The sequence below is a fragment of the Halichoerus grypus genome, chromosome 1 (assembly GCF_964656455.1).
Source record: "Halichoerus grypus chromosome 1, mHalGry1.hap1.1, whole genome shotgun sequence".
Taxonomy (NCBI): domain Eukaryota; kingdom Metazoa; phylum Chordata; class Mammalia; order Carnivora; family Phocidae; genus Halichoerus; species Halichoerus grypus.
This window is the reverse complement of record NC_135712.1, coordinates 64,581,719-64,596,022: the sequence shown is the minus strand read 5'-3', so window position 1 is coordinate 64,596,022 and position 14,304 is coordinate 64,581,719. Positions and strand designations below refer to the sequence as shown.

Below are 14,304 nucleotides of genomic sequence, written 5' to 3'. Positions count from 1 at the left end.
ATCCCACCACACCCATATGGCGCAGAGGCTGAGAAAACAAGAAAATGCTTGCCTTCTGGAGGAAGTGCCATGGAGAGGTCCTGAAATTGGGACCTGGGGGTCATTTATAGCCATGGTCCAGAAAGCCAGAAGGGTCAAGTCTTAGGGACCAGCATCCCCACAAAGGGGAGGAGGAGGATTTAGTCAAGGGGCACCCTGGCTGTGCCCTCCAGCTTGGGGTGAGACAGCCCAGAAGCCCTGGCGGTGCCCTTGCACCAATTTTGAGTAGTTCTTCCAGCAGCCCTGCAGAGAGGGCTCAGACTGGGGGTGCTGGGGGAGAGAAAGGTAAAGCTATGCTGCTAGGGAAATGAGGGGGCCCTGGGAGGGAACAGAGATACTGCAACACTGCTAGGGTGAGTGCTAGGAGAACCCTGGAGGTCTGCTCCACCCACTGAAGACCACAGAGTGACCCCGAGGTGCCAGGCTCCTAACTCCTGAGTCCCCAGCTGAGCTGATGGCCCCTGGGGAGGGGGACTTCGAGAAAGGCCTCCAGGAGGGGAGGGTCCTAGCCTGACCCAGCACAGATCACCCAGACTCCTGATACCATAAAGGACTCATGCTGAGTCAACAGAGGACCCAGGAGGACTTGGGTGAGAATTTTTTGCGGTTGATGGTGGGAATTTAGAATCCTATCTGCTTTACCAAATTTGGGTTACACTCCATAGTCAGAGCTTAATAAATGTTTGATGAGTAAGCAATAAATTCCAGGATCCCTGTGAGGCTCCCCACAGACCACTCAGCATCCTATCTAGAGCCAGCGTACATCACTAGGACCCTTAATGATGAGAATTCCTTAAGGGAGAAAGAGAAGCATCCAGAACTGCTGCTTCCCCCCTCCCTCCACCCCCTGCCTTCACATTACTGGCATTCACCGCATGGAGACAATATCCCAAAGGCCCAGGAACATGCCCCTGTTTGTGAATGTTCTGTATTCACTTCCATTCTTAAGAAATTAAACCAGCCCGAGCTTCCACAGATTGTTTCTCAAAACCAATTTCTCCTGGAAAAGCCTCCATAGGACCCCCCACAGTTCTCAGTCTCTGTCTTCAGCCGCCGTGCTGAGGAGATGTGGTGTGGCACAGGGCCTGGTGACAGCTGGGGCCGTGCTGCTAACTAGCTGTGGGGCCTGGAAAGGTCATACTCCTTCTGAGTCTTTCCTCATTTGTCACGTAAAAAGGACAGTCAGCTCTCAGACCTAATGTTCTGTCATTTCTATTGAATTTTATTGACATTTGTGGTTTTCTATCTGTCTGAGACTTGATTATTGATTTGGGTGAGAAGTCCTCCAGCGGGGACTGGGCTTTCAGTAGCAGTAAGCACACAATTACTCCACAAATGAGAATAATTAAGAACAGCTACTCACAACTAGAAGCAGTTTCATTTGAAACATACAATGTTTCAATTGCCTCACCCTGTGAAAGCTCCTAACCTCTGGCTTGAGAATAGGCTCTAGACGCACACTTCAACTCTGGTTCACCCTGACGGCATCTAGCCATAGGTAGGTAGATGGGTCAAGCTAAGATGATTCTATCTTATTGACCTGTCATCTTCTTCTTTCGGCATTTTTTAAACTAAAAATGACCTTAACCTTCTCTATACCCTCTGTCATTGCTGTTTGCGAACTTTCCAAAGTACATTTTGAGGAGAGACTAGCTTATACATATGTGTGTATCTGTGACACTCTCATGCCTTGATGTTTTTGAAAAAGAGGGAGAGAATGTGTTTCTGGGAGTGTAATTAAATAAATAACATTTGTTCTTTTATCTAACAGCTGAAGCAGTGGAAGGCATTTGAAGAGGAAAACCAAACAATCAGACGCATGGCCAAATATTTCAGCACTCCCAGCAAAAGCTTCCAGACCCAGTATGGTGAGGAGCAGAACTGCCACGCCGGAGGAGAGAGAAACTCCATGGACAGACTCCTCACAGAAGTAAGCTATATCCCTGCCTGGTGGATTCTCTGTCAGCAAAACTCCAGTCATGTGTGGTGGACCCCAGATGTCTCATGGCTAACATTTTTTCTTATTCTTCCATTCCCCCACTTCCCTCAGCCCCAGGCAGAAAGCTCAGCATTTCCCCAGGGACCCTCCCATCGCTGACCTCACCCACTGCATTCACCCACTGGCCAGATGTGTACCAGGCATTGTGCAAAGTACTGATGAACAAAACAAATACAGTCCTTACCCTCATGGAGCTCACAGTCTATTGGAGGAAATAGATGTTGATCAAGTAAACGTATAATTATAAACTGTGATAAGAATTATGAAGGAAGGGGCGCCTGGGTGGCTCAGTCAGTTAAGCATCTGCCTTTGGCTCAGGTCATGATCCTAAGGTCCTGGGAGTGAGCCCCTGTGTTGGACTCCCTGCTCAGTGGGGATTCCGCTTCTCCCTGTCCCTCTGCCCAACCCCGACTCGTGCGCTCTTGCTCTCACAAAAATAAATAAATAAAATCTTTAAAAAAAAGAATTATGAAGGAAGAAATCAGAGTGGTAAGACAGAATAATGGGTAGTGAGGGCAAGGGAACCTAAGTTAGAATGGTCAGAAAAGACTCTCTGAGCCAAGAGCTGGAGGTTAAGTACAAATTGACCAGGGGCAGGGAAAAGCATTCCAAGCAGGGGGAACAGTGTTGTAAAGGCCTTGAGCAGTAGTGGATCCTAGCTTCTTCTGTATGGTGCACATTCTCTTTACTTAGAGTAGTGCCCTCATTTCCAAGATCTTATGGGGCCCATTATTGTCCTTTCCAGGTTTGAACTAGAGATTTCAATCATCCTACCAACGCAGAAAGTGTCCAAAATGGGGTGGAGGGCTTAATAGGGCCTCTGAATATCATAGTAGCATCAGGGGAAGACTGGGCCAACCCCAAGCCCCTTTTTCCTCTGTTCTTGAGCCAGAGTTGGCACCTCTCCCAGAACTGGGCGGTGTGATAAGGGCTTGAAGAAGGCACCTGGAAAAGCTTGAGGCTGCACTGCCTCAGAAAGGAGGCACAGGACTCAAAGGAATCAGTTTTTCACACTCACTAACTTATACTTCATACTTTTTCAGCACAGAACACACCTGAGTCAGTGCTATGTGGGAAACTACACTTATTTGTAACTGGCCTGACACCTGGGTATCAGTTGTCCCTGTGTGAGACAAGGGTGCGATGGGGACCTAAGGAACACAACCAGGGAAGGCATTAACCTCCCCAGGCACCCCCTGCCTGTGTTCCTCTACTCCCTCACCATGCCCTCGGTCTGGAGCTCTTGAATCCACCAGAGGAATACTTCTCCATTTCTTTACTATTCATGAAGCATTCAGGACCTTATTTCAAAGCCAGAGTCCTTCCTACCTGGCAAGGGTGTAAGTAGCATTGCCTTTAATCTCTGTGAAGTCTTCAAAGAAGCATTTTTTTTTCCAGCTAAACAGAAGGCTGGAAACTTGGCGAGAACAGCCAGGATGGTTTTTATTCACAATCAGCTAACGGTGGAACAGCCAAGTGGCCTGACTCTTTAGCCTCATGGTAATTTGTGACGTGCTTTTTGTATTTCTGCCATGCTACCCTGTTTCCCACGCAGTAACTGAATCTGCTCTATCCAAAAAGATGCTTTGAGTCTGCGGAGGAAGGGCCCTAATAGGGAGCAGATGCATAGGCAGTAAAATCCTGGCCTTCTCCTCCCGCGGCCCTACACCTGGAACATCTTTCCCGGAACAGGCCTGAGAACAAGCAGCCTGTCCTAGGGCCCCTCCACAGGCCTAGAGAGCTTCCAGTATCCGAGTCTCCAGTTCCAGCACTGCCTGGTAGATAAACACAAGTATCCCTCCTGCTTCCCTACGCGCAGAGACCCTGACTCCAGCTCCCCGGTTGCAGGTGCCCTCTATGCAGCCCCCTCCGCAGCCCCCTCTGTCTCCTCTGTCCTCTTCTTGCTTTCCCATGAGGTGGACAGTCCATCTCCCCATTGTTGCCCTCCTTGACCCTATGGCCAGAGGTCCTCCAGAGGCTGTTCAGGCAGCATGCATCACTGACTTGCCGGGCTGTGGGAAGGCCAGCAGACAGAACCTTCCCAGAGGTTGAAGAACCTCCCTTGTACACTCTGCAGCAGAGGAAATTCACCTACAAGAGGGTGACTCCATTTCTCCTTAGAGCCTGCACCTTATAAAACACACCGATGGATGTTTTTCTTCCCCAGATGTGCCAAAAGTAATAATTAATAAGCTTATTTAAATGTAGCTGCCGCAGTAGGTCAGATTTCGGTCTCACAATGGCAACGCCTCACACCACGCCTTTAATTAGTATGCAGCCGCGGTGAAGACAGAGTCCCACTTCCTTTTCTGGAACAAGGGAAATTTACTGTTTAGGCTGACGTTTCTAAATCCGTCACCAGTCAGCTTCAGATGTTTGGTTTGCTGGGAGAAAAGTATTCTTTCCAACTCAATGTTTACCCTATTTTTCTACACTCAAAGGAATTGGGAGCACAAAAAGTCAGCACTTGGAGTTTACTTGCTGGAGTACTTGTCATCAGCTGGTGGCTTCCTCCTAACTCTATGGGGCAGTGGAGACTCCTGAAGGGCTTCAGGAGGAGGGGCTGGTGAGGAGGAAGAGGGTTAGGGTCCCTCCTATGCAGCCAACTCAGTCGTGCCCATGAGATCCTCGGAAAGATATCTGGCACCACCCAGATATCATGAAGAGCCCGAATGAATGTCATCGTGTTACTCATCCACTCTGCTCCTGGTGAGTCCTTGAGTCATCTACGCTTCCCCGGCAGCTCCCCGGCCTCACCACTCTGCAGGTGAGCAAAGGGAGGATGGGGAGACAGGAGCTCAGCTTGCAAGCCCCTTCCGCTTATTCACCAGTTACTCACTGGTCCTGGGCTCTCTCCTGATGATAAAAGAAGAAGACTCAGCCGGGATGAACCTGGAGTACCAATATTTGGAAAATCACCCTCCTGCTTATAAAGAGGGAACAGGAGATCCACTTGAAGTCACTGCCAGAGGACTATTACTGGTTACTGCTCCCTTAAAGGGTCACTTCTGGGCAACACTCCCATATCAACTTGAGAAAAAAACCACAGGTTCGGTCCACAGGCGACTTGTTTCAGGTAGCCAAAGGAGGGAAACATGCTTTTATTTCTAGGGCACAATAAATGGATGGCCAGATGCTCATCCTCAGCTTCTAGAGAGGATGACCACAAAGAGGTTGCATTTTGGTATTTGGACAAGCACTTCCTAGAATGCAGTGTTTGTGTTATTACTCCCAAACCCTGGACCCTGTATCATCTGCCCCAAGACCATCACTTCTGCTTTGGGTTCCACTACTTTTGAAATTCAAAAATCTCAGAAGGTGGACATAAGTTCTGAGCTAGACAATCACCGGCTATACCAGCAGAGGATATTCAGGGCACTCCCACCACCACCCTTCCTCCTGCTTCATGCCCCCCCAATCTTACCGTTAATACGGGCACACCCCTGCAGCCCTCACTTGCCAGCCCTCCTGAGTACAACCTGTTTGTCAGCTCACAGCCATGCAGGAGGTAGGCTGCTCCCCGGGCTCAGTCATCTCCTGGGTTCCATGCTAGATCTACTAGATCAAGCGATCAGAGATTTAGTCCCAACTATTCTAATAAAAAGAAAAAAAAAGTTTCTCCAGTGATTCTGGTGCCTGCCCTTCTTTAAGAGCTACCGACAGCTAATGGCCCCACATGGTAGCTTTGGCGTCCGCCCCCGAGGTCCCGCCAAGGGAGGTGATGACACCAACCTGAGAATCCCTGTTGCACCCGTCCCAACCCCCAGCTTGGGTCTTGTCTCTTTGGTGCAGGAATCTCCACTCTTCTCTCTGTTCTTCCCAAATGTTCTAGTCTGTTTAGCAAGAGGCAAAATATGTATTTCCTCATTCATTCATCCCCTTGAGATATGCCTGAAATTTATCTGTATTTTGCGGAAGTGTGACCAACCCCGAGTTGGGCCATCTCAGACATTGTCAGAGTGGTGTCCCGCAGAGCGGCCTGACCCTCTAAGTTCTGAGGAAAGGGGAGAGGGGCTGCTGCAGCCAGCAAACAGCTAATACTCTGCCTCCTCTGACCTCCCTTCTCACTGACGAAGCCACACACTCGGCGGATGTAAGGCGGGGATTAAGATCACCCCACAATAAATCATGGCTAACCTTTACTGAGCACCATGTGTCAGTTATTGTGCTAAGCGCTTCACTCACATCCCCAGAGCCTGAGATCACCAGCTGACATGCAGAGGAACTGGGATTTAGAGCAAGGTTCTGATGCCATGCTTTCTCCACCATGGGAAACAATGTAAAAACCCTCAGAGGCATCCTTTATTGATGGTTTCACTTTTATTTTACAGAAAAATGCTATGATTGAAAGCCTGCAGGAACAAGTAAACAATGCCAAAGAGAAGCTAGTGAGGCTGATGTCAGCTGAGTGCACCTTCGACCCCCCAGAGTGGGCTGTCCCTCCGGCCTCTTCCCACAGCAAGAACACCCTGGTTGCAGCCTCTGCCCACAGCCTGGTAGCTCAGGGGCCTTCAGAATGCCTCTCTGGCTCTCAGAACGATACCAGTGTGGTTGCCCAGGACTCCCAGAGCACCTCAGTGCCCTCCTCAAGTGTACAAAGCCTGGAGCGGGCTGTGAAGGACACCAGCTCCTCCCCAGGGCAGAAGGAGAAAATGTCTAACTTGAAAGACATTTCAGATCATTTAAATTTGGGCTGCAGCCAGAAGCCACGGCCTGAGCAAAGCCGAGGTGCACAAAGGCAAGACCAAGTACCCATGGACCCCCACCAGATTCTCATACCAGGGGGAGAAGGCCCCATTCCCCAGAGACAGGGGCAGCTGGAGAACTCAGAGGAGCCCCAAAAGCGGCTGTCAAGGGTCAATTCAGTGATCAGGGAGAAGCTTCAGGAAGTCCTACAAGATCTGGGCCTGGGCCCTGAGACTCCCCTCCCCTGTCCCCAGCAGCCCTGGAAGAGCAGTGCTGCCCACAGCTTCCAGAAGATTCCCCTCTCCAATGAGCTGGGCTTCAGCCCATACATGGTGAGGAGAAGGCGGGCCGCACTGCGGGCTCGCTCACATTTTCCAGGCTCTATACCTTCATATGTGGGGCATCGTGCAAATAGGACTGTTTCTGGGGCACACAGTGGGCGGCTAAATGTGCACAATAGGGACAGTGACTGCCCGGATCCCCAAACTGCTGATTCCAGAGTCCCAAATCCCTCTTCCAGGAAGACTTCGCTACTACCCGATCCTCAAGGCAAGCCGGGCACTGTGGAGGGCAGCAAACAAAGCCAGACAGAGCCCCAGGGTGCCAGAGGGAGCCATGTAGCCTTTCCCCACCAGCCTTCTGGCTCTGACCAGGCACCATGTCCCACTGCCCCACACCTATCCAGAGCCTCACCAGACATTCCGGAACAGCGGCAGCTGCTGCCCCTGGGATTCCCACGCTGTCCCTCCATGTCCCCTCCATGCAACTACCTTGACACTGAGTCCAGCAGTTCAGACGAGTTCTTCTGTCGCTGCCACCGGCCCTACTGTGAAATCTGCTTCCAGAGCTCCTCTGATTCCAGTGACAGTGGCTCATCAGACAGCGACCCTGACCCTGCTGGGGGGCTGGCTTCCTGGGAGAAGCTGTGGGCCCGCTCAAAGCCTATCGTGAACTTCAAAGATGACTTGAAACCCACACTGGTGTGAAAAGCAGCAGAGTGGGTCTGGATATAGAGGTCGGTTCAGGACAAGCCATACCAAGGCCTCTAGGTGGAAGGCCAATTTTGGCCTTCGGGAAACAGGTCGGTGCCCTGAATTGATCAAGCCTTTCCCATGTTTCAGCTGTGCTCACTTGAGCACTGTGCTACCTTGAGCTCTTCTCCATCTATCAAAAGAGGGGTATTGCCTGTCTTGTTACTACCTCACAGCATTCCTGTAAAAGACTCTGGTTGAGTGACCATAAAAAATAACTTAAAAGGTGCTAAATGAGCACAGAGGGTCTTCTGTCCTGGTCAGTCTGTATTCTACAAAACTCTTAATATATACCAGGTGGATAACTATGCGGACACACAGATGGAGAGATGAACGTTTCTGCAGAACCAGAGTTGTAGACTGTGACCCATCAAACTGGCCTTCTGGTGGACAGACCTGCTAGGAAGATAAGTCTCTTACATTCTTGGGTGCCCCACTCTTGGCAGGGGGTGGTTGTATTTCTGCTGAAGTTTGTGAACACCACCCCTCATTTCCAGCTTCCAGCCAGACTCAGCTCAGAGTCACCTGTACACCACTGTTTGGTGCACATGTCTTTCCGCCATTACGGCATCTCACCAGCATCCCTGAGACTGTCAGGTCTCCATGTGCCCATAGGCTCCCCAGGTCTCACTCTTGAGCTCAGATGACACCAGAGGCCCAGACCGTCTCCTGGTCCCTGTGGCCCATCCCTTTGACTCTTCCAGTGGTACAGTTTTGTGCTGGGCAGGGTTGGGGGGGTGTCGGAGAAGCACACAGTGGCAATTTCTGATGGGGTAGGAGAGGCCCTGTTTGTCAAGAGGTGGTTTTGGTGCCGTTGGGATTACGTGAGCTCCAACAGCTACATAAACCTGGAAATAGAAAATGGGGAAATATAAAGGAAGAAATGGGGGAGAAGGCAGGAAAAGAGAATAGGTTTTGAATATTGAACCTGAGTCTAGCATGGTACTTGGCAATATAAAATTTCAGTAATTCCTTATGATAACCCTGTGAAGTAGGCACTCTTGTTCCCATTTCATGGATGGGGAATTTGAGACTTAGAGAACTGAGGTAACTTCCCCAGACATCACACTGATAGAGAGTGGCCCCCATAGGACTTGCCCACACTTCATGGGACTCCCAAGTTGGTAGATTTCCCTGGGGGCACATCTCTTCATTCATTCTCATGGGTGTGGCCAGAGAGTAGAGCAAGGTAGTGTAGGAAGGCCATGAGGTGTTCACCCTGCAGTTGCAGGTAACAGACCTGGGTTCCTGGCCTCAGGCAGCAGCACCCCCACTGCCTCACTGCCCCGGGCGCCCGTCCACACCTCCCAAGGGAGCCAGGGCGTTGGTGAAGAGCGAGGGCTGAGAACGTAACCACCGCCAGTGCCACAGGGAAAGCACAACTGGGTCCACTTTGCTTTAAGCAATTGTTGTTTACAGGCCGTCCCCCGCCCCCACTCCCTTTGTGTTCGTCTTTGCATATACATGTTTGTGTGCAGGAGTTTGGGCCTCATTAGATATGCTTGCAGGGGGGCGATTGGCTCCAAACATCTCACAGAAGATTGATCCTGAACTCTCAGGGCTGCCGACACTACGTGAATCTCCAGACACTGGACTGGGAAACCCTCCTGGTAGCATGGGTTCCTCTACTGTTTACTTTTAAATGCAAATGTCGTAATTTATTCTGTGTGTGGGTTTGTAGTTTCCACTTGTGCTGTTTGTATGCTGTCCAAGTGACACCTTAATAAACCAGAAATGGCTCCCAAAGCAAGTCTCTTTAGAAATTGCAGTCTTGTGCGGCGGAGGAGAGAGGCAAAGACTGAACCACCCAGGGAGCGGACACGAAGCCGCCGTCAGAGTCGCCACTGGCTTGCCCTGGCTTCCAAGTGTATCTTCTACCAAACTTGCATTTGTAACAGATTCTTCCGTGGTCTCCCTGTGCAGCTTCCTATCCCAGAAACACTTGCCCCAGTGGATAGAGGAAACTCTGGACTCTGGAGACCCTCCACTCTTCCCACCCATGGCAGGGGGTCCTGTAGTTGGGCTTTACCTCCTTCAGTTTCTTTCCTGCTAGTATGTCACCTCTAGCAGCCTCCCATTCATTAATGTGGACTATGCAGGCTCTACATCTGGCACTCCTTCTAGCTTCTTCCTCTCTCTCTGCAACTGTATCTCCAGTCCCACCATCTCGGCACTTGCACATCTCCATCCCTCCTCTACCTAGAATTTCTTTCTCCACTTTGTACACCTTGTGAATTACTCATCCTTCAAGACTCAGATTCTGAACACCCCCAAATAAAATGGACTGATCCCCTAGTTAAATACAGAAGGATATCTTGGGGTCCATGTTTTGAACTCAGTTATATAGAGGTTTCTATTATCCATTTTACCTAGAATGACTTTGTAATCTTTGATAGACTTGATTGAAGAGATGGAGAATCTACCCTGAATTTTCCTTGGTTATCATTTGGTTCAAAAACTATGTGCCATGGGGCATCTTGGTGGCTCAGTTGGTTAAGCATCTGACTCTTGGTTTTGGCTCAGGTCATAGTTTCATGGGTTGTGGGACCAAGCCCCAAGTTGGGCTCGAGCTCAGCAGGGAATCTGCTTGAAGATTCTCTCCCTCTCCCTCTGTTCCTCCCCACCCCATCATGCTCACTCAAGTTCTCTCTCTCTCTCTTTCTCTCAAATAAATAAATCTTTAAAAAAAACAAAACAAAACTATGTGCCAAATATCATGACCGCCTGCCTCAAGTACTGTCTCCAAATCTATTGTTTACTTGGGGTACTCATCCCCACTCCTCACCAGCTCCTTCCCTAGATCTTTTATTCCAAACCAACTAATCCAGTGATGAAATTCTTAAAGGGATGAATGTGTCATGACTTTTGGATGCTCTTGACTGTTAGGCTCTTGGAGAAAGGGCAGTAACTTGTACAAAGGAATCCTGCAGAAGGAAACATTGCATCTACTACTGTGCTCTGGGTTATGTATGTCTCTCTTAGTTTTAAGGTCTGGCATGGAGTCAGGCCTGATTCTGACCCAAGCATATCTTGTCCTGCTGATTAAAAACTTGGGATTGAAGGTGCCCATCCTGATCCCAAAGTCCATTTCTTTCTCCTGGCCTGTGACAAACTCTTTCCTTAAAGGATCAACTTGGCCTTCCTGGAGCTCATAGCAGAGAAAAAAGCATCAGAATGTAGGAGGCTTGTTTTTAAAGAACCATATCACTTCTAAAATGGTAAAGAGAAAAGTCAATGCAAGTTCCACAAAATCTCTTCTGTATCTGTATTTATTTTTATTATATTTAGATGTGTCTCTTGCACAGATTGCAAGTTCCTAAAAGCATTGAGTTTGTCTTCTGCATCTTTGTGTCTTCCAGAGTAGCCATCAGAGAGCTTTGCACAAAGTATAAGCACAATAAATGTTTGATGGATGGATTTCTGGACAGATAAGTGGATGAAACAAAGGAAGGCAGAGAACCAGTTCTGGGGCTAGCAAAGCAGCAGAAAGGGAGGCAGAACCATCTGGTTTCACTGCTTTCTAATGAATTAAAAACAAGAAACAATATCACCCAAAGACCCAGAAATAACTGAATTCTGAAAATGACAGTACTTTAAGACTCTTAGGGAGAAGGGTGATAGAATGATAGAGTTAATGGAAGAGAAGCAAGAAAGTTACTGTGATTAAGGTCTTCTCTTAAAGATGCTTTCTTCACAGGCTTGTCACTGAGTAACAAGCAGCATTAGTAGGAGGATGGTCTGTTCATCTTTCACACCATCAGCTTCCTTAGTCTCCTTTCTCAGAGCCCCAAACAGAGCACTTTCTCTGTACCCTCTGGCTGCTACATTTAACCCAGTAACACCATCTGGGCTTTGTCAAGGGAGGTCTAGTGCAGAGACGGCATTTGGGGGCTGAAAGCAAGGAGAGAGATTACTCTTTTACTCAGACTTGGCTCTTCCTCACTTCTGGTACCTACTGTGATCTCTTTCTCCCTGAAATGTTCCTCATCTTAGCAATCCCAGCCACACTGCATTTGAATAAGGGAGCATCTTGGGACGTTCAACGCACTATTGAGGTCACAAAGAGGCAGGAAATAGACAGAATAACCAGTTATGAGCTTGACAAGATCTGGGTCAGTGTTTCCCAACCCTTTTCATTCTTTGACTTACCTTCGGATGTCTAAATATACTAAAAAGACAGGCTCAGAGAGTAAGTGCTTGGGAGAGACCCTGGCAAGGTCTGCAGGTAACTAAGAGAAAAGCAAAAGGACAGGAAACAGGAAGGGAAGGAGGACAAGAAATTCAAAGAACAGAGAGTGACAGGGAGATGTGGTGAAGGAGGGAGGAAGACAACAAAAGGCATCCCACTTAGCTTTGTCAGTGGACAGACTGTGCCAGTTGCCTCTCTTGTAAATGAATGTGCTGGCTCCAGTTCTGAGTCAGAGAAAATGAGGCTCACTTCTGTGAAGAATGGCAGGGATAGCCTTGGAGAGCCCTTTCTTCCGTATGTATGTGACCATCGGTTCATTTCACGACTTTCCCCACGAGACTATGAGCTTCTCGAGCCTACAACTTGTTTGTAATTATCTTGGTGTCCCCAGCACCTAGCACTGTGCCCAGTGCATGGTTGATGCTCAACAGATGTTTGTCAAAAGGAATAAATCAAGAAAAGAGAAGCCTAGCCAGAGCGGTCTTAAGGGGGAGCCCAGGGAAGCCACTCACAAGAGCTGAGGTCACCTGGGAAGCAAGGCTCAGGTACCTCATCACGGATGACAGTATTGTTGATTCACCTGAGTTTAAATCCCTTGTTATAACACCCGAAAGCTTTGTCAAAAGAAGGCATTTTAGATGAGCTCTCTTCTAATTTTTGTACAATAGTTTTCCCCACGGCAATGCCAGGACTTAAAGCCGCCCAGGTGTCTGTGGGACTTTCAGCAAGTTGCATAACCTCTTTGTGGCTCAGTTCCCCCAACTGTAAACTGGGATAATAACACCTACCTCATACAGTTGTTATGAGGATTCGATGAATTAATGCTTGTAAAGTGGTTGAACTGTGCCTGGCACAGAGTAAACATTATATAAGCTTGTGTCTTGGGAAGTTGTTTGGGAAACACAGATTTACAACTAGAAATCCTGTTTTCTTGCTTTATGCCCAAATCCCCCTTCTTTGTGTTCAATTTGTTTCTGAGGGAAGGGTCTTCTAAAATAGACCTGGCAAAGCGAGGGTTACCCCTTGGTTCAGCCCACTTCTTGGGCTCCAGAAATTTCTCCTCGAACCCCCTGTAGGTCAGGCACACTTTGGGGAGCAGAGCCACCCATAGGACTCAAACATCAGGGCAGACCTAGAAGAAAAGGTGTAGTTGGAAAGTCAGGAAATCTGATTTTGCTTCGGGGGGAGCCAAAAGACACAACTAATTTCCTTGATAGAAATATTATGGACTTTGTAATAGAAAAAATACCTACTGTCTGTCACTTAATACCTGTCTCACTTAAGACCTATAACCACCCCGCGAAGTAGTCACTGTTTCTGTTCTACAGATGAGGAAACTGTAACTGGGAGAGGCCGGGCAACCAGGCCAACATCGCGCAACTGGGTAGAGGCAGAGCCAGAGCAGGAGCAGAAATCTGACTTGATGCCAAAGCCATTTTTGGATTCCCTGACACTCGTTCCAGAGCATGTGCTACAGGCATGCTAGCAGAAGACAGAAGGAATTTCACCCCGGCAGGGTAGGGGCCCAGGCTGAGGTTTTCTTAGGACACCACAGTTTCCTTAGGAAAAGCAAGCTGGTCTAGTTCTATAAGCCTATTGCAACACCTCCATTGCTGAGTCACTGAGCAGTGTCCTGGAGGCTGGAAGGGAGCTTTCTAAAGCTACCTGGCCACTCCAGCCCCCTGAAGGAAGTTCAGTGCCATAGACACCTGATACCGAAAAGAAGGAACTCCTTTGTTTAAAAAAGTTATGGCCAGACCTCCAAGCTGGAAGTCTTTTCTCAAGCACTGTGCCCTTTAGGTGGCACAAAACGATGAAGCTGGACAAGGGTTCCAGAACCACAGATCTTCTGCTGAGACGCAGGGAGGGCCGTAGAATCTCTTCAGCTCAAGTCCATTTTGCTGAAAACCTTTCATTGCCCCCACTTCCTCAAGATGAAATCTCACCTTGGTTTGGGGTTCAAGGCCCTCCATTATGGAGTTCTGCCCTCCCTCATTCTCCACTTGCCTAAAACTCTCCTCCTTGCTTCTGCCAAATGGGTTTCTGTCTGCTATCAGAGCATGCCCGCACTACCTCAGGCTCTAACTTTTGTTCACACCAACCCTTCTCTCCCTCATCCTGACTACCCCGGCCTGAAGTGACCTCACTTTCTTCTGGCCAGTTCCAACTGGCCTCAGAATTCATTTGGTGATAAATTATATACTCCTGTGATGCCCCTGACAACAGTTGTATTGTTTGGAGCATTGTTTTATAAATTGTTTATTGTTAACTTTTCACATGTTCATTTCTTGCCCCTCCAACTAAATTATGAGAGACTGGAAGGCAAGAGCAATGTCTAATTTATCATCTCATGTCCACAA

At 48.6% G+C, this 14,304-nt stretch overlaps 1 protein-coding gene across 4 annotated transcripts in view; it reads left to right on the top strand.

Annotated features, from left to right (window-relative positions):
* The window catches only part of GPR156 (G protein-coupled receptor 156), an 83,659-nt gene extending 74,158 nt beyond the window's left edge, over nt 1-9,501 (top strand). For all 4 annotated transcript variants that reach the window (XM_078066447.1, XM_078066450.1, XM_036111755.2 and 1 more), the window contains 2 exons: nt 1,811-1,969; nt 6,370-9,501. In XM_078066447.1, the coding sequence (XP_077922573.1) occupies nt 1,811-1,969; nt 6,370-7,710 (1,500 nt within the window). In that variant the 3' untranslated portion in view covers nt 7,711-9,501. The remainder of the gene's footprint in view (nt 1-1,810; nt 1,970-6,369) is intronic.
* The last annotated feature ends 4,803 nt before the right edge of the window (nt 9,502-14,304 follow it).